At 36.7% G+C, this 18,544-nt stretch overlaps 1 protein-coding gene across 16 annotated transcripts in view; it reads left to right on the top strand.

Annotated features, from left to right (window-relative positions):
* The window catches only part of NEB (nebulin), a 210,534-nt gene that overhangs the window by 90,310 nt on the left and 101,680 nt on the right, over positions 1-18,544 (top strand). For all 16 annotated transcript variants that reach the window (XM_076005535.1, XM_076005527.1, XM_076005534.1 and 13 more), the window contains 12 exons: positions 1,920-2,123; positions 2,454-2,558; positions 4,066-4,173; positions 5,856-6,167; positions 6,485-6,688; positions 7,490-7,594; positions 11,837-11,944; positions 13,064-13,375; positions 14,696-14,899; positions 15,336-15,440; positions 16,428-16,535; positions 17,812-18,123. In XM_076005535.1, the coding sequence (XP_075861650.1) occupies positions 1,920-2,123; positions 2,454-2,558; positions 4,066-4,173; positions 5,856-6,167; positions 6,485-6,688; positions 7,490-7,594; positions 11,837-11,944; positions 13,064-13,375; positions 14,696-14,899; positions 15,336-15,440; positions 16,428-16,535; positions 17,812-18,123 (2,187 nt within the window). The remainder of the gene's footprint in view (positions 1-1,919; positions 2,124-2,453; positions 2,559-4,065; positions 4,174-5,855; positions 6,168-6,484; positions 6,689-7,489; positions 7,595-11,836; positions 11,945-13,063; positions 13,376-14,695; positions 14,900-15,335; positions 15,441-16,427; positions 16,536-17,811; positions 18,124-18,544) is intronic.

Raw genomic sequence — 18,544 nt, 5'->3', positions numbered from 1 at the left:
TTGCTGTGTCCATGAGCAACTCAGATACTTCTCTGCCTGTGGCTTTCTTTATGGAAGGGCCACGTGGAACTTAGTACCAATGGGAAACAACTGCACTATCTCAAATCTGGGTGTGAGAAGCACATTTCCTGCATGATATATTTTATAAACATTTAAAGGAATTAAAGCACTAGAGAGCTTTGGAGAATAAAACTAATTTATAATAATTATTCATTAATCAGCTGTTCCTAGAAACTTACAGCCCACCTGACAAAACTCCCACGTCTGTTCTGTAGCTTTCAACATACAGAACTCTGTGTTTTGCAATTCTCTTCAAAAAGAAAGGCTCTGCCTGCAAAGCAAAAGGAGTTAAAAAAAGTTGATGTCACCCATAGAGTGACAGCATTAACAGACTGCTTGCCATCTGTCTGTTTGTTGGGTACCTTCTCTAGATTGCCTTCCTCACTCTGCGGTATGGCCTTCATAATATGGGAAGTATTCGAAGGTTAAAAAGCACTCCGAAAGTATAAAATGTTACTGTTTTCTTTCTTGCTATTGTTATTTAGGGGCAATAACTTGTCAGTACAGGGCAATTCCAACAAGCTTTTTGTCTAGACTGCAAAATACCAGTTTTTATTTTCCACTTAGTTGCTGTTACAGGTGAAATTTTTCCGACATGCTAAGCAAAGGTCCAATACCATGGTTGTGAAGTAGTTATGAATACTTAATGAGTATATAAAAATCTTTAGCAAAAAAAAATATGAATTAAGGTGAGAATAAAGACATGGCAAGATAATTCTGAAAAAGAGTCTGTGCTTCCAACCTGAGAACTTGCTAGGGAAGGACCTGGGGCCCTGGACTAATGAAATGGTCATTTACTGGCCTGAATCACGGACAGAGTGACAGCTGTTGAGGGTCCTCCTAGGGGCTTCAGAGGTTCTACATCATTATTATATTTTAATTTCTCTTTCTTTCTTTCTTTCTTTTTTTTTTTTTTAAAGAGCATTACAAGGCCAGGCATGGTGGCTCACGCCTGTAATCCTAGCACTCTGGGAGGCTGAGATGGGCAGATCGTTTGAGCTCAGGAGTTCGAGACCAGCCTGAGCAAGAGCGAGACCCCACCTCTACTAAAAGTAGAAAGAAATTAATTGGTCAACTAAAAATATATAGAAAAAAATCAGCTGGGCATGGTGGCGCATGCCTTGTAGTCCCAGCTACTCGGGAGCCTGAGGCAGGAAGATTGCTTGAGCCCAGGAGTTTGAGGTTACTGTGAGCTAGGCTGACACCACAGCACTCTAGCCCGGGCAACACAGCAAGACTCTGTCTCCAAAAAAAAAAAAAAAAAAAAAAGAGCATTACAGATATTTTGAAATATAAGAAAAAAATATGGAATGCAATAATAATCAACATGATCCAACCACTAGAAAAGCCCACTCCTAGTCCCATAATTTATCTACTCATGTTGTTTCATATGCTACTTTTTCATTTAATATTTCTACTAATGACATTTCTATATGTCATCAATATTCTTTAAAAATGAGGCTTTTAATAGCTACAGAGTGTTTCATCTGGCTAGGCCTACAATTGATTTACTGATAGCCTGTTGTTGGACGTGTGTGGTTTCTCTGTTTGTGAGTTTGCATTCTTCTGCCCGGGCACGTTGTAATAACGATAATATTCACTCAACCAACTGACAGAGGGTATCAGTGGATATCATTCCTCTCCTAAGAATCTGGAACTTTATTTGATAACTTTTTATATGGCTAGGAGACATTTCTGGGTCGTTTTTGAACATAGTTTCTCTTTCAGTTTGCCTAATACAGTGAGCTTGCTTTCTATAAAAAGAAAATAGACTTGCACTTTATTATGGATTCCATTTGCATCTTGACCCTAAATCTTTTCATCTTGATGAGGAGTTTCTGCCTTTTTCCTCTTCTCAGAATATTTACAAGTCAGATCTCCAGTGGCTGAAGGGCATTGGCTGGGTCCCCATTGGGTCCGTGGATGATGTCAAGTGCAAGAGAGCTGCAGAAATCCTGAGCGATGCCATCTACCGCCAGCCCCCAGATAAGCTGAAATTTACTAGTGTAACTGATTCCCTGGAACAGGTTCTGGCCAAGAACAATGCCATCACCATGAACAAGGTGATCCCCAGCGGCCTCAAGCTTTTCCAAGATGCCCAAAGATATTATTATATTTTAATGACCGATGGGGTCAAAATTATCCATAAAGACTTGGATTCACATTTACCTGTTAAATTACATATTGGAAATCCTCTAAATAATTTCTATTCTTCTCAGTTTCAATCTTGATAACTAGCAATAAGACTTAAACTTCCAATAGAATACCTTGTATCCAAGTCTGGCTTATTTTTCCTAATTAGGTCAATATGAACCTTATTTTATTATATAATTTGACTTTTTGTAGTTCCGATTTCAAATGGCTTTTGATCAACATCTTCTCTTCTTTTATAGCGTTTATACACAGAGGCCTGGGACAAAGACAAGACTCAGATTCATATAATGCCTGATACACCAGAGATTATGTTGGCAAGGCAGAACAAAATCAACTACAGTGAGGTAGGAGCAAAATGCTGTGGTGCTATAGTTACTTGGTTGTTGTTATTTGTTTTTCAGCACTTAGTTTTGTGGAGATTCTTGGGCCTCAGCTGTCATGGTGGATGTAGCTCTTTCATATACACACTCAGCCCATCCAACTTTTCATCTCCGGATCCAATATCATATTTTATAGGATTCCACAGGCAAACCGAAGTTACACTGTCCTTTCAGTTTGTGGCCATTTCTAGTGTGAGTCAGTGGAACTGAGTAGTATTTTTGGCATTTCCAAGGGATAGGATTGTCAGATAAGATACTGAACCATTATTTATATTAAACTATTATTTGTTGATTATATGAAATTCAGGTTCAGCTGGGTATGCTATATTTTTATTTGCTAAACCTGTTACCTTTACTAAAGAGGCCTGTAGTAATGTGTACCTCTTCCCTACCTGGGTCCTGAATAAAATTAAGAAATAAAACAAAGGAGTAGAAAGAGAAGTCCAAATCTCGCATTTGTTTTTTACTTCTAAAGTTAAGTTAAAGGACACATTTGTATGACAGCCAGATGAGCCTGCTAACTGAACATCAGAATTAGGTTTCCTCACCTAGGCCTGGGCTTCTTTGGAACAGGTGACCAGTCCACCCACCAGCAGAGAGGCCCTGGTTAGGGTGCAGAGAAACTGAGGCAGGCAGGAGGCTGGATCCTAGAGGGGGGAAGGGAAGAGCTGGGCAGAGCATGCCCGCTAATGCCACCCCTACCAATTAGGTAGTCAGTAATTCACTGACCCTTCCAGGGCTGAGATAAAGGAGAGTGGCAGAGAAAGGTCACTGTCAAAATAATTGAGCTTCTTTTATAGAAAGAAAACCTCAGGCATGGGGAAGAACTGTTCTCCATCAAAAACATTGATTGCTGGTTTTATAAAAAAATTTAAAACGTAATTTTACGGACACATGTTATACTAATATGATGCAACCAGAATTTAGAATCTTAAAGTTGTGATTACAGTGAAATTAACTGTATTTTAAGTTACACTTTAGTATTTATTTTTTAAATATTATAAAATGTTACATGATTGTCATAAAATTTTTAAGTCATAAAAAAGAATAAAAGTGTGTATGTATTTCTCTATATAAATGAGTAATAATATCAAAGATGCTGTTCTGTCGTTTTTTTCATTGAGCAGTAAGTGTGGATTGATGCTTTTTGTTCATCAATCTGTATTACTAGGTTATGTTAATCTATGTTGATGTGTATATCATGTAAACAAATCTATGTGTGACATTCATCTATAGTGATATACAATAGATTAATGTATCTGTTTATGTTAATATTCATTGCCATATCTCATTTGTTTCTAATGCTATGCAGTATTTTTTGGTAAGATATAATATATTTGCTTTCCACCATTGTCAGAAACTTAGATTGTTTCCAGTTTCTATCGTTTTTTTAAATTATATGGTGTACCTCTCTTGATAATCTCCAAAACTGCCAAAACTTTTGCCTTAATTTTTTACTTTCTCCCTATAGAGCCTGTACAAACTCGCCAACGAAGAAGCAAAGAAGAAAGGCTATGATTTGCGAAGCGACGCCATCCCCATCGTGGCGGCCAAGGCCTCCAGGGACATCATCAGTGACGTGAGTAGCAACACCCCAGATATCTACGTGGACAGATAGGGTGAGCAGGCAAAATGATTATTACAACAGGAAGAAGCATTCGGGCGCCAGTGAGAGCACATTTCCTGACTTATTTTTCTAAATCAAAGAAATGTTTTCATTTGAAAAAACTCTTTTTTTTTTTTTTTTTTTGAGATAGAGTCTCACTCTGTTGCCCGGGCTAGAGTGAGTGCCGTGGTGTCAGCCTAGCTCACAGCAACCTCCAACTCCTGGGCTCAAGCAATCCTTCTGCCTCAGCCTCCCGAGTAGCTGGGACTGCAGGCATGTACCATGATGCCCAGCTAATTTTTTCTATATATTTTTAGATGGCAAATTAATTTCTTATTTTTAGTAGAGACGGGGTCTCTCTCTCACTCAGGCTGGTTTCGAACTCCTGACCTTGAGCGATCCTGCTTCCTCAGGCTCCCAGAGTGCTAGGATTACAGGCGTGAGCCACCGCTACCGGCCTGAAAAAACTCATATTTTTTTAACTCTGAAAGACTTTGGCATCCAGGTCCCATAGGGGAGGGAGTGTCCTAAACTTCAGTATGAAATTGAATTTGATTCTACAGTTTTTTATATCCACAATTATGAGAAATTCATCTCCACATTTTGAGCATGGAACCTCGCAGAAATAAAAACAATGCCAGAAGAGTTTTTTTTAAAAAAAAAAAAAAACTTGGTTACATGTACCAGTTAAGCATCAGCTGGTATAGCCAAGTCTAGGAAAATCTACTTTTCCTCAAGCTTGGTCTGTATTTTTGCCAACTCTTTCTTTGAAAAATTACCTTAAATACTTCCTGTTGAGTTCTTTTTGAAATGAAAATAGAAAGGCAAAGGCAAACAACCAAAAACAACACGTTGGTGAGCCTGGTTTCTCTTTCTGTGATCTCTTGAGAGAAGTGAGTCCTCTGGTGGAGAAGTCAGACTTCTGTAAACATATGTCGGGATGTGTGTGCTGTTGTTGCCTAAAGTAGAGAGAAAACATCCAGAGGCAGCCCTGACCGACCGTCACCACCCACAAATCGCTTTTTTGTAGGTGTAGAGTCCATTTTCTCACTTGAGGAATCCCAGACAAACCTCGGCCAAATTTGATGTCCGACAGAGCAGGGCTTGCAGGGGTGAAAACATAACCCAACTCAACTCAGGGGGTCAAGTGACCCAGTGAGAGTCTGCAGAGCCAGATTTAGGGTGGGAAGTAATGGGTGGTTTGGTGGGGGGGGTGTGAAATTGTATCTGTGGACTCAGGAATAGCATTCTCAAAATCAGATGTAAGATTTCTCGGTTAGGGATTTCACCAGCCCAATATGAAAAAAAGGCGGTTGATCTTCGGAAAAGGGTTGCTCCCTTTATTTCCAGGAACTTAATGTGTGCAAACCACAGGACTTTGTAGTTTGGCCCATCTTCCCATTAGAATATGCCCATTAGACTAATGCTGTTAGACCCTTAGACTTCCTGTTAGATGCTCAGACTTTCCGTTAGACTACTTTCCAGTAGACTACAGCTGTGAAGTCTAATTAGAGTTTAGGATGAGGAGATAAGCCAATACTCAGATGATTTCATTCCTCTGCATGAATTATCAATTTTCAAATAAAGTTTTCAATTAATGAGACTTTAACTCTTTCTACTCATTTTTATTTCTGAAATGAACTTTTTGTTTTCAGTACAAATACAAAGATGGTTACCGCAAGCAGCTTGGCCACCACATTGGAGCCAGGGACATCAAAGATGATCCCAAGATGATGTGGTCCATGCACGTGGCCAAGATCCAGAGTGACAGGGAGTACAAGAAGGACTTCGAGAAGTGGAAGACCAAGTTCAGCAGCCCAGTGGACATGCTGGGCGTGGTGCTGGCCAAGAAGTGCCAGACCTTAGTCAGTGACGTGGACTACAAGAACTACCTGCACCAGTGGACGTGCCTGCCCGACCAGAATGACGTGATCCACGCCCGGCAGGCCTATGACCTTCAGAGCGATGTAAGTACTAGAGGTCTGTGGAAACCATGCTCATGACCGTAACACATAGACAGTGGTCTTGGATTAGATAAAACCCTCTGAAGGGATGACATTTCTTCTCTCTGCTCCTCATTTTTTTAGGTCCCTCTGCCCCTTTGCCTCTTTTAGAGAGAAAGAACATAATACTATGAGACTCCATCCAATTTGGCCTTCATATTTTAAAAGACACAGACATGAAGTTTGATTGTCCAAACTTTTCAGTGCTTTGCTTTTCCATTTTTTAAATCAACTGTCGAAACAACTTCAGTAACACTTGCTTTTGTGTTTGATCTCACCAGAACCTTTATAAGTCTGATCTCCAGTGGCTGAGAGGCATTGGCTGGGTCCCCATTGGGTCCGTGGATGATGTCAAGTGCAAGAGAGCTGCAGAAATCCTGAGCGATGCCATCTACCGCCAGCCCCCAGACAAGCTGAAATTTACTAGTGTAACTGATTCCTTGGAACAGGTGCTGGCCAAGAACAACGCCATCACCATGAACAAGGTGACATCCAAATTTGCGGGAAAGTAAAACGTAGCTGTATGTCATTTGGAATACCTATGCCTAATTAAGTTAGCCTTTTTTGTTTTATCCAATTAAATTGCTATCCAATGTGGTTGAGTTCTCTATTCTGTTACATAAGGGTTTCAAAGGCGTATGGGAGCATTTCTGCTTTGACATCTCTCGTGAAATAGCCAGAGTTAAGAATAGGACAGCTATTTGGGGTTCAAATTGTTTGAAGCATATAAGAATTAGTCATACATGGTTTGGTATCAAGGTTTCTTTCTTGCTGGGTACATATTTAGGTTAGCATAGAACAAACAAGTAAGATGCAAATCTCCGTAACATTTATCAGAAAGAGATCTAGAGATGGCATAGGCAGGTACATTTGCAGTTAATAAACAAGCTAACAACAAACAACATCAAATAAACAAAACATGGGTTGATTTGTTAATATAGTGGTAGTACAGATATGCATGCATATATATGCTTGGGAAATACTTGCTTTTAATTTAATTAATGTGGGGGTCACCTGGCTACCAAACACACACACGTGTGTGCATGTGCCTGTATTTGATTATACACACACACACATACTACAGATATATTTTTTCTTTTCATAGCTTAATATACATTTATATTTAGCTACCCTATAAAAATCAAAGAGGTTGGAAAGAGTGTTAGTGCACAGCACCCAGTGCAGATAGCAAGGAGGCTGGCTTTCAACACTGTCATGATTTCTTAATTGAAAACTCCTGTTTACAACTGTTTTTCTAACTTCATTAACTTTTTTATCCTTCACAGCGCTTATACACAGAAGCCTGGGACAAAGACAAGACCCAAGTCCATATAATGCCTGATACACCTGAAATTACGTTGGCAAGACAAAATAAGATAAATTATAGTGTGGTAAGGCCATTTGTTTTATTTCTTTGATCTGGTCACATTGATTTTTGCTGATGTAGAACTGTCAGAATTATGGAGTTAATCTTCGTGTAGGCCAATTAGCTTAGTTTTGGTTTTTCAATGCCCATTACCCTACCTTGAATATACATATTATTTTACTTTAAAAATAGGTAGATGGAAAGATTGATGAGTAGATAAGCACAAAAACATCTCCTTATCAGTAAGGGAAAAGAACTTCTTAAAATTAACTATTAATGGCTGAAACATATCATAATTTGAATTAAAAATAATTATTGCTATTTGTCAAATTATTACTTGCTTCAAAATTTTTTCTGCAAGTTTGTTTTCTTCAATTATTTCATCTGTAAAATGGATTAAAAGTGCCCATCTTGATGAGATGAATTTTTATGAAGACTTAAGGGGGGTCCAAAATATAACATGCCCAGTATGGGGCTTGGTTCAACATAGTTGCTTAATAAACTTTAACTTCTTCCCTTTATACTCAAGTCACCATGAAAATTAGATTTATTTAATATGCTCAAAATAATTTGAAGTTTATTTACAAGAACTAAAATAAGAATTCTTAAATTCAACTTATTTCAAAATGGCCTGAGGACAATAAAATTCATTCTTTTATAAACTATTTCCAGCCTCACTAAATTTGTCGCATATCTTTGCAGTCCAGAAATACTGCTGCATAAATAGCTTCTTGCTCAATCGCTCTTGCCAAAGTCAAGAATTTACATGGTTGATTTCAGAAGAATACTAATTTTTCTCCATGTGTATGTGTCTTCATTTAAAAAAAAAAAAAAAAGGAGGGCAGAGTTTTCTTTAGTTTGAGAATGCTGGAAAATTTAAGTACTCATTTTCGACTGGACCAAATGTATTATTTTACCCATATTAATTACATTTGCCTATAATAATGTAGCCCTAAAGAAGAGGCACACTTATATCAAATAACCATGACAAGTAAAATGAGGAGGATGTGATTTTTGCTTTCTCCACGATTATAAATCAGACCAAAGGACAAGCCTGATCATAAATATTTGATTGGCCTTGGCTTCAGTCACTTTGGAATGAGCAATTTTCTCTTGGCCACAGTTTCTCAGTTGGATTAGATTCTCCTGGGAGGTTTGCCCTACACAAGGCAGATAAAGTTAGTTTCCACCCCAGATTGTGATGAAGCTCTTCAACTTCTCCCGTTTGTTTATATTAGGAAAGTTGAGGTTGTTGGGTGTTTTTTCCAGACTGCTGAGAGGAAATTGAGCTATTTCTTAATTCTAAAATTTTCATCTGGATTTACTTTCTTCAAAATTGCATGATCCTACTAATTCCTTAAGAACTGTCATCTGAAGATTAGATTTCAGAATGGGCCACTTGAATTTGTTATCAAGCCACTGCCAATGGTACTTTATTCCATATTTCACTCCATGAATGTAAAACAAAACAAAACAAATGCATCTTATTTTTTCTTTCAAATTCTCATTTACCCATTCTAGTTCTCTTGGGTAATAAGCTTTAAAATGTAGACTTGATGATAGCCAAAAGTGTGCTCTTCTTTGAAGCACTGCATCTTTTTCAAATGTTGGAAGGATTAAAGCACTCTATTTGTTTGGCCTGAAGCCATGAGATGATTCAAGCACATTTTTTCCAACTTACAATATATATATTAAAAAATTGAGAATTTATTCTTCAAAAAAATAATAGATGAAGTATTTGATTCTCCAGTTTCAAAAGAAAAATTTCTGGAAATTTTTAAGAAAAACAAATAGCCACTGGATTTTATCTAGAGATATTAAATTTAAATTTATTATTATTTTTACTTTAGCTTTTTCTTATAAAATCTCATCTTGAAAGGACACAAACTGATACATCTCAGAATCTACTTTATAAACATACAATAATATGCCTCTAGGACTCATACGTCATTGAAAAATTAAGTGCCTCTGTATCATATTTAAAATCCAGGTGCTATTTCAATATTCTTAATTCAATCTAATTTGAGACTGGGACATAAAATTAAAGCAATTATTTGTGCTGCACTTTTTGAGAATTTTCCTTACATTTAAGATTTTGTCTTTACATTGCCCCAATGGTGAAAAGCATACTGAACAAGATAAAGTAGAAAGAAAAAGCCCTATAAAATTGTAGATCATTGTTGTTTTTCCTTAAAACCATAAGTTATTTCTAAATTCTTTTCCAGAACTACCTACTGGTATTGTCTGCTTTAACCAATTCAATAAATATAATGGAGAAAAGGGGGAAGTTGAAATTAAAGATTAAATTATTCACTTATAGACTGATTTAAGAGCCATGTCTCTGTATTTGGGTATAGAGATGAGCTGCCTTCAAACCTTAGTACCCCTTGAAGTTACACAAAAGCTTTCCAAGGGGTACTCTGGCATGGATCATTTTAAACAAATCAGTTAACATAGCTTCAATTTCCATACATATACTCTTCTAAATTATCTGCCTGAGAAGGCCCCGGAAGTTTAAGTGATGTTTCACTTCCTTCGTACTCTTCTTTCACTTTAAAACAAGAAAGGCACCGTTTAAAGGTGTGAAAAGAAACTAGACAACTAAATGCCACTCATTCTCTTGAATTGAATTCTAAATAGAAAAACAACATTGCTATAAAGGACATTATTGGGACAGTTGGTGAAATTTGAGTATTCATTGTATATGAAACAATAAAAGAGAATAGTATTGGATAATAATATTGTATTAATATTAAATTTCCTGAATTTGATAAATATATTGTGGTTATGTAAAAAAATCTCTTCATTCTTAGGTGGTACATGATAAAGCATTTAGGGATGAAGGACATGATTTGTACAATTTTCTTGTAATCGGTTTAACAGTTGAGAATAATGAGAAGAAAAAAGGAAATATATCCCCCCATACATACATATATAAAGAGAAAGAAAGAGAGAAAATAAATATTGCAAAAATGTTAATAAATTGGATATTTGGGTGTTCATTGTACCATTCTTATAACTTTTCTGTAGGTTTGAAATTTTTCAAAACCTGGAAAATATATACTTTTAAATATTAAAGCATACATTAAAATATTTGACTAAGTATGATTATGTATTTTATTTTTAAAAAGAAGGAAAAGAAAAAGTGATACATACCCCAGTAGTTACCATGACGTATGCCTGAGAGTATTAAAACAAACAAACAAAAATCTCTGCCAAATAATTTAATTCCTTAGTGACTATCAAAACTTTCTGAATCAAAGCACCATGAGCTCCTATAATTCCAAGATCTCATTAAGAGATCCAATACATTTAACTGTTTATGTTTAAAAATTATCGTATATTTATTTTGTTTTGATATTGAACACCAATATTAGCAATTATTTTAAAATTTATTTTGTTTTAAGAGGATACAGAATTGGTAAAATTCCTATAAGTGGTTCATGAACATAAAAGGCTAAAGACTATTAGTAGAGATGATTTGTTTAATGAATGGTTCTCAAACTATTCTCCCGTGGAACACCTGCACACATGTGTCCTGCTACAGAGGCTAAATAGTGGTGGTGTTTTCTCAATTCACATAAAAAATTAATAAATAGAATTTTATCAGTTTTGTGCTTTTGACTCATAAATCTTTGATACCTGCTATACCAGTGTCTTCTAACAATTTCTAGTGGCTGCGAAAATGAATAAACAGGAAGCAAATCAATATTAACAGAGAAATTCAGAAATAGTAGTTCATTCTTTGTTCAGCACTATTTGATTATGGACACATGCTCATAGTGGTATTATTATTATATATCTTATTCTCTACTCGTAAAATTGTTCCTAATTCAAATATAGAGCTAAATAAGTCAACATTTCTTAGCTGTTTCATGAAAAAAGCAAGTGCTGAGCAATCTAAACACATTTAGAGCTATTAATACAATGTATAAAGTCTATAAGCATCTGTGCAAAGGGAAGTTCTGATGTTAAAACTTGGTGAATGTCTTCAGTCTATTAGAATAAAGTCTATTAGAACAAAAAAAAAGAGAAAAGAGAATAGTAAAATTAAAATAATTAAAAATTAAAAATAAAACTTGGTGGATGTGAAATTTCCATTTAAGTAAATAGTTTGGATAAATAGAAAGTAAAAGAAGGAATCTTTTTAACTTAAGGCTGAACATACTAGTGCAGTTTTGCATCCAAAAATAGCCTTCCTTTGACAAAAATACATTTTCAGAGGGAATGTGGTTCCGTATCTAAAAGCTGCTACTTCTTTCCTCAGAGTCTCTACCGCCAGGCCATGGAAGAAGCCAAGAAAGAGGGCTATGACTTGAGAAGTGACGCCATTCCCATTGTGGCTGCCAAGGCCTCCCGGGATATTGCCAGTGATGTAAGAGCTGATCGAGTCCTAACATTTGTTACCAACAAGCCAGCCACAGGCATGGGGGGCATGCAGCTGGAAGTCCCTTTAGTCATCATCCATCTTAACTTCATCGCACATGCAAATAAACTGAGGCTTGAGACAATGGAGAACTTGCCCAAGATCACAAGCATCATAGTGGCAAAGCCTAGGCTGGAATGTTTTAAACAGTTCCTTTGACTCTTGTCTTTGGTCTTTGCTTAATAGGAGTGAATGTCTTGATTAAAGTTAGACAGATATATATGCTGAGCTACTTACAAAACCTTGTGAGTTCTCTTTGGGATACACTCAAGGCAAAGATGCCAGAAAAGAAGCAGGCTTAACTGGGTTCTCTCCTCCCATGACTTGAAGAGAACATAGGTCAGCAAAACACCTAAAAGTCTCCTCGCTATGGGGTCCACAGAATCAATATTTCTTTACTAAACAGGAAGACATCAGATTCTTAGACATCTTAAAATTTAATCCAAGAGGACTAAAATTGCCCACTTTTATGGGTTTTTAAAATGTTTAAGTTGTGATAAAAATACAAAATATAAAATTCACTGTCTTAACCATTTTCAAGTATACAGTTCTGTAGTGTTCAGTGTATTCACATTGTGCAACAGATTTCCAGAATTTTATCATTTTGCAAAACTGAAACCTCTATACCCATTAAACAACGGAAATTGTCATTTTAAAACTACTCTTCCCCAATTCTTTGTGAAGGAAATTATTTCTCGAACTGCCCTGGAAAAAAAATTTTAATGAGGCACACCCCAGGTGTGTTCTTATTGAGTGGGTTTTCTCACATGACAGACTTCTGAGACAAGTCATGGTTTGTCACCGTAATTGGGCTCTTCCTTTCAATGTTCACTTTTTATCACTTTTTGCCAACATATAATTCCCTAGCATATATAAAGGAATCATTGTGGTATTCTTCTGTAGAGATGTGCCAATGAGCACAACACCCCAACGTGTAGCATCCCAAGCAGTACGTTTCATGGAGTTCCCCTGTTGTCTTAAAGAGTTCATAGAAAGCGTCACCACAGAAAGAACCAAAGGGAATGGCCATTGGCGCCTCCTCCTAATTTACTGGGTTCTCTCTTCCAGTACAAATACAAAGAAGCTTATCGTAAACAGCTGGGTCACCACATTGGCGCCCGAGCAGTCCATGATGACCCCAAGATAATGTGGTCCCTCCACATCGCCAAAGTGCAGAGTGACCGTGAGTACAAGAAAGAATTTGAGAAATACAAGACGAGGTACAGCAGCCCGGTGGACATGCTTGGCATCGTTTTGGCCAAGAAATGTCAGACCTTGGTCAGCGATGTGGACTACAGACATCCTCTCCATGAATGGATGTGCCTGCCCGACCAGAACGACGTCATTCAGGCGCGGAAAGCTTATGACCTGCAGAGCGATGTGAGTATCCTCGGTGCTGGCTCTGCATGTTAAAAGCAGACCTGACATCTGTCCGTGGGTTTTGACTAGTGCCAGTGGATTGGAATTTGTGTGTATATTTCCAACACTGTACAACTGAATATCTAAATGGAGTTTCCCATTGGAAAACTACAATTTGTTTTATGATTTGTTTTGTTCTCCAAAAGAAAATAAAGTAAATATTATCAATTCTATACAGGTATAAGTCTTGCTAGTGATTCAGGCTTCCTGCATCTGAATCAGATGAAACTTAACCCTCAAAAATATATCACTACAAACTTGTGGCTAAAGAGATGGAAATGCATGTGTGTGGCAGAGGGTAGTATGCAAAAAGTGGGAAGAAAAGTATATTATACTAAATTATTTAAACAAACATTTACATTTTATATTCACTGACAGAAAAAGTTTAAGGCTTTCCTGTGTTTTTTAAAAATAATCATCTGGCCAGGCATGGTTGCTCATGGCTGTAATCCTAGCACTCAGGAGGCTGAGGTGAGAGGATTGCTTGAGGTTAGGAGTTCGAGACCAGCCTGAGCAAGAGTGAGACCTTGTCTCTACAAAAATTAGAAAAAAAATGGGCATGATGGAGCATGCCTGTAGTCCCAGCTACTCAGGAGGCTAAGGCAGGAGGATTGTTGGAGCCCAGAAATTTGAGGTTGCAGTGAGCTATTATGATGCCACTGCACTTTAGCCTGGGAGACAGAGCAAGACCCTGTCTCAAAAAAAAAAAAAAAATCCAATCATCTGATACTAACAGCGTATCCTATTGAGGGTAAAATAAAATGATTAGGAAATATCTAATATATTATCTCCACAACACCACGTTTCCTTTACATACTTGATACTTTGTGATTTGTGAAGACAGAAACAATAGTAAGAGTTTTTGTGACTGTGATAGTCACACATCATTGGTCTGAGTGTGTGGTTTTATTTGGAGCTAGTAGAGCACATTTCCCAAAGCTAAAGAAGCACTGCTCCTTAATCTTGTAATATTCTATTTTTTTTTACTCGAAGCATTTAGCTGGATTAATCTTGTAATATTCTTAAGGGCAAGACTATGTCTTTTACTTTAAAAATAAAAAAAATATTTCATTATTCTTGGTTCACACTCCTCTGTTCCAAAAAAATGCTCAGGAAAAACAATATACCCAGGGTTCAATAATATTTGTGAGTGAGTGATTAACTACGCTGGGAGCTTCATCTATTCATCAATACTTTTGTATTTCTCTAGTATGACCCATTTGGTGGCTATGAATCTGAAATACTAATTAATAAATGTGTTTTTTTTCTGTTGATCTGCAGAATTTGTACAAGTCAGACCTTGAATGGATGAGAGGCATTGGCTGGGTTCCAATTGGTTCTGTGGAAGTTGTTAGAGCCAAGAGAGCTGCAGAGATACTGAGTGACAATATCTACCGTCAGCGGCCAGACACAATGAAATTTACCTGTATAACTGACACTCCGGAGCAGGTGCTGGCGAAAAGTAATGCTATAAACATGAATAAGGTGAGTCTTCCATCCTCACTGGGGTAGATGTCAGAAGTTACCATAGAAAGAGGTAAAAATTCTGACATGATTACACTTAAAGGTTGCTATAAGATTCATGGTATCTTTTAAAATGATTTTTCCAGTATAATACCATAGTTACTTAGTGGTACTTCAAAATATTAAACTGATGTTAAAAATACTATGTGCCATAATTATTTCATAGACATTATTTTAAATACTGCAATCCAATTATACTTTCTATAACTGTTAAATTCTTTAACAGTTTAAAGAACTAAATTCTTTAAAGAATTTTAATAAGAAACAAAGGTAGGAATATATGCAGCTTTCATAACTTTATTTCTACTTTGTATGCAAAAGAGCTGAACTGGCACATAATCCAAAGAAAAATGTATGTGAACACCAAAATAATTTTTCTCTCTCTTTTTTTTTAAAGCGCTTATATACTGAAGCCTGGGACAATGACAAGAAAACAATTCATGTCATGCCTGATACACCGGAAATCATGTTAGCCAAACTCAACCGAATACAATACAGCGATGTAAGTAAACCGTTGCCCTTGTAATGAACAGAAAGGCAAAATGAACTGTATTAACTGTATAGTGCAATATTTTTTGACCGATTTATGTACATATTCAAAACTAACACAGTCAGTAAAAGAGATGGTTCTCATTTGATTCAATTTGGGGGTATTGTGGTAGGTCCACAAAGTAGGCCAGCCTTTCATTATTAACAGGCTGTCAGGTAATGGGAAGTTTACAAATAAATATCCCAATAGGAAGTATATGTTTAAAGCCTTCCCCAACAGATCAGTGTGGACATCAAGCCATTATTTTATTCAACAACTATTTAGTAAGCAGGTGCTGGATTGGAACCCAGTGAGTTATTAAGCCCTGCATTGTTTTACTGCTTCAGTGTGCTCTAGTTGTCATTTCATGTTACTTGCAAGCATTTTTCTCATCATCTTAGTCAGGACCAACATTTTCATAAGGGCAGTGATTCCGAAATCCAGGTCCACAGATTGATCATGGTCTGAGATGACAGCCCGCAGCAAAATGAGAAAAAATGAGCACAATACATTGAGTTTTTAATATTATAAAATCAAATATATTCAATTTTAAGTACTGTCCTTATTCTTTCTCCTTCTTTAGTATTAAGATGGCCTATGTGTGTATATATATATATATATATACACACACACACAAACACACACACATATTTATTATAACAGCAATATTAAATAGTTGTTTTTACATGTGCTTGTTTGGCAAAATAAAATTTTGGCAGCCAAATGTTGATCTCCCTCCAGCTTTTTTTTTTGAAATTTACAAGTAATAAAATCCCAAAGTTAAGAACATGTGCCTTTAAAATCCTTGAACATCTATGAAGCAAAGCCATCTATAAACCCACCTGAATACTTGACTTTGTGGATTGTTTTCGTAGTTTAAATGAGGACAGAGAAAATGTGATAATAAACAGCTTCATTTTTCATGAATGGAGTGATGAATAATGACTTTCTTTTCTACAGAAACTCTATAAACTTGCTTTGGAAGAGTCCAGGAAGGAAGGCTATGACTTGCGCTTGGATGCCATTCCAATCCAAGCAGCCAAGGCTTCGAGAGAAATTGCAAGTGATGTAAGTTGATGTTTTTGGAAAAGGCATTTCTTTCTCAAAGATGTTGACAAATAGCAGCTTTTAGAATTTTTCCTGGCAAAAATGTAGTTGCCTCAATTCCCATATGCAAAGTTGCAAATGGACCAAAAAAGAAAAGAAAAATCCCCACAAAACCACAAAATTCTCTGTCCATTATATTTGTTAATCAAAGACAGAGGCATATTATTTTTTAAGTGTTTTATAGACACTAAAAATGGGTTTATATCTTTAAGCCTCAGAAATTGAGCATCAGTTGATCTAGGATGTTTGTGAAATTAAAGAGATTAATAGCAAATGAAATCAGCCAATAAAAATGTGAACTCTTTCCTTCTACTTCTATCCATTTACTCTGGCATTAAAAGAGACTAGATGATAGATATGTTTTTGAGTTTTGTTTCATCCTTTGTATAGTAACTATCAGTGAGGCTTTCACTGCCAAGATGCCCCTAACTGGATGCAAGAACAGCCTTCACAGTTGGCAAAGCTTTTCTTAGCACCTGCTTGCTCTTCTCTCTCTTCTTTTTCTTCACATGAGAAACACCTTCTGAAGGTGTCCCATGTCCTCATTCTGTACCAAGCCTGTTTAGCACCCAAATCCACACTTTCCTTCTTCTGGAAGGGCCCTGTGCCTTGGACTTATGCTTCATTCCTTCTATTATCAAAACTTTTTCTTGCTATTGTAGAAGTCCACACCATGATATTCTCATGGTAAAACAGACCATAATGTATTATTCTTGAATTTTAGAAGTAGATAGCTTCACCCACAGTGAAAGCTCAGTGACATTGACAGGCTAACAAGGAAGTCATTTCCTGGTGACACATAAATGCTGTCTCAATGTAACATATCCTTGACGAGGGAATTTATTATAAATTCTAATAATAAAGGAATATTCTTAAAAATTCTTAATATCAAACCCTTTTAGAGAAAGTAATCATGTCTTTAAGTAGAGGCTCTACTACAATGTACAAAACATTTTACCTTTACCTGTTAAGGAATTAAATATAAATTAAGTAGTATAGGACAGAGAGAGGAAAAGCATTCAGAATGAGAAACATTCCATTCGAGGCTCAGCCCTGCCACCTACTTGTGATGTGACCTCAGACAGATCCCTTAACCCCCTCTAGAGTTCAGGTTCCTATTCACCTTTCTCCCTCATGATAGTGATGGGGAAAATAAAAAGAAGTCATGTGTGTGAATCTATGAACTGTGATATATATATAAGACATTCTCATCATTAGACTCTTTCTCTTTTTTCAGTACAAGTACAAGGAAGGCTACCGCAAACAGCTTGGCCACCACATTGGGGCTCGGAACATTGAGGACGATCCTAAGATGTTGTGGTCCATCCATGCGGCCAAGATCCAGAGTGACAGGGAGTATAAGAAAAACTTTGAGAAGTGGAAGACCAAGTTCAGCAGCCCAGTGGACATGCTGGCGGTGGTGCAGGCCAAGAAGTGTCAGATCCTCGTAAGCGACGTAGACTACAAGCATCCCCTGCACGAGTGGACCTGCCTGCCTGATCAGAACGACGTCATTCAGGCTCGCAAGGCCTATGACCTGCAGAGTGATGTGAGTTGGTCTGATATCCTTCAGCCATGCATGTAAAAGGGTTTTTTTTATGCCATGGAATTTGGTGCAACCTACAGTCTGGTGCAACCTACAGACACCGTCTTAGGATAATGTTATGAAATGCATAAAATAAAACATATATTTAGTTTCCAAAGAAAGCAATCATATCGCAGTATTATTATGAAAATATTAAAAAATCTGTAATGTAGTAATAGCTATGCTTTTTATTAATGCATTAAACAAAAAGTTCTAGCAATGAGAGTAATAACTATTTTCAAAGAAGTGATGAGCATTAGTTTAAGATGTCTGCAACAACTGTTATAGGTTATAAAAATATTTGTGATTTCTATTGCTCACAAAGTCACATGTAGTGTCAATACTACTATAATTCATTGCCTATACTTACAATGGAATGAAATGC

Source organism: Microcebus murinus, chromosome 8, assembly GCF_040939455.1.
Source record: "Microcebus murinus isolate Inina chromosome 8, M.murinus_Inina_mat1.0, whole genome shotgun sequence".
Classification (NCBI taxonomy): Eukaryota; Metazoa; Chordata; class Mammalia; order Primates; family Cheirogaleidae; genus Microcebus; species Microcebus murinus.
Note: the sequence above shows the minus strand (reverse complement) of the source record. Positions and strands in the feature narration are given on the sequence as shown.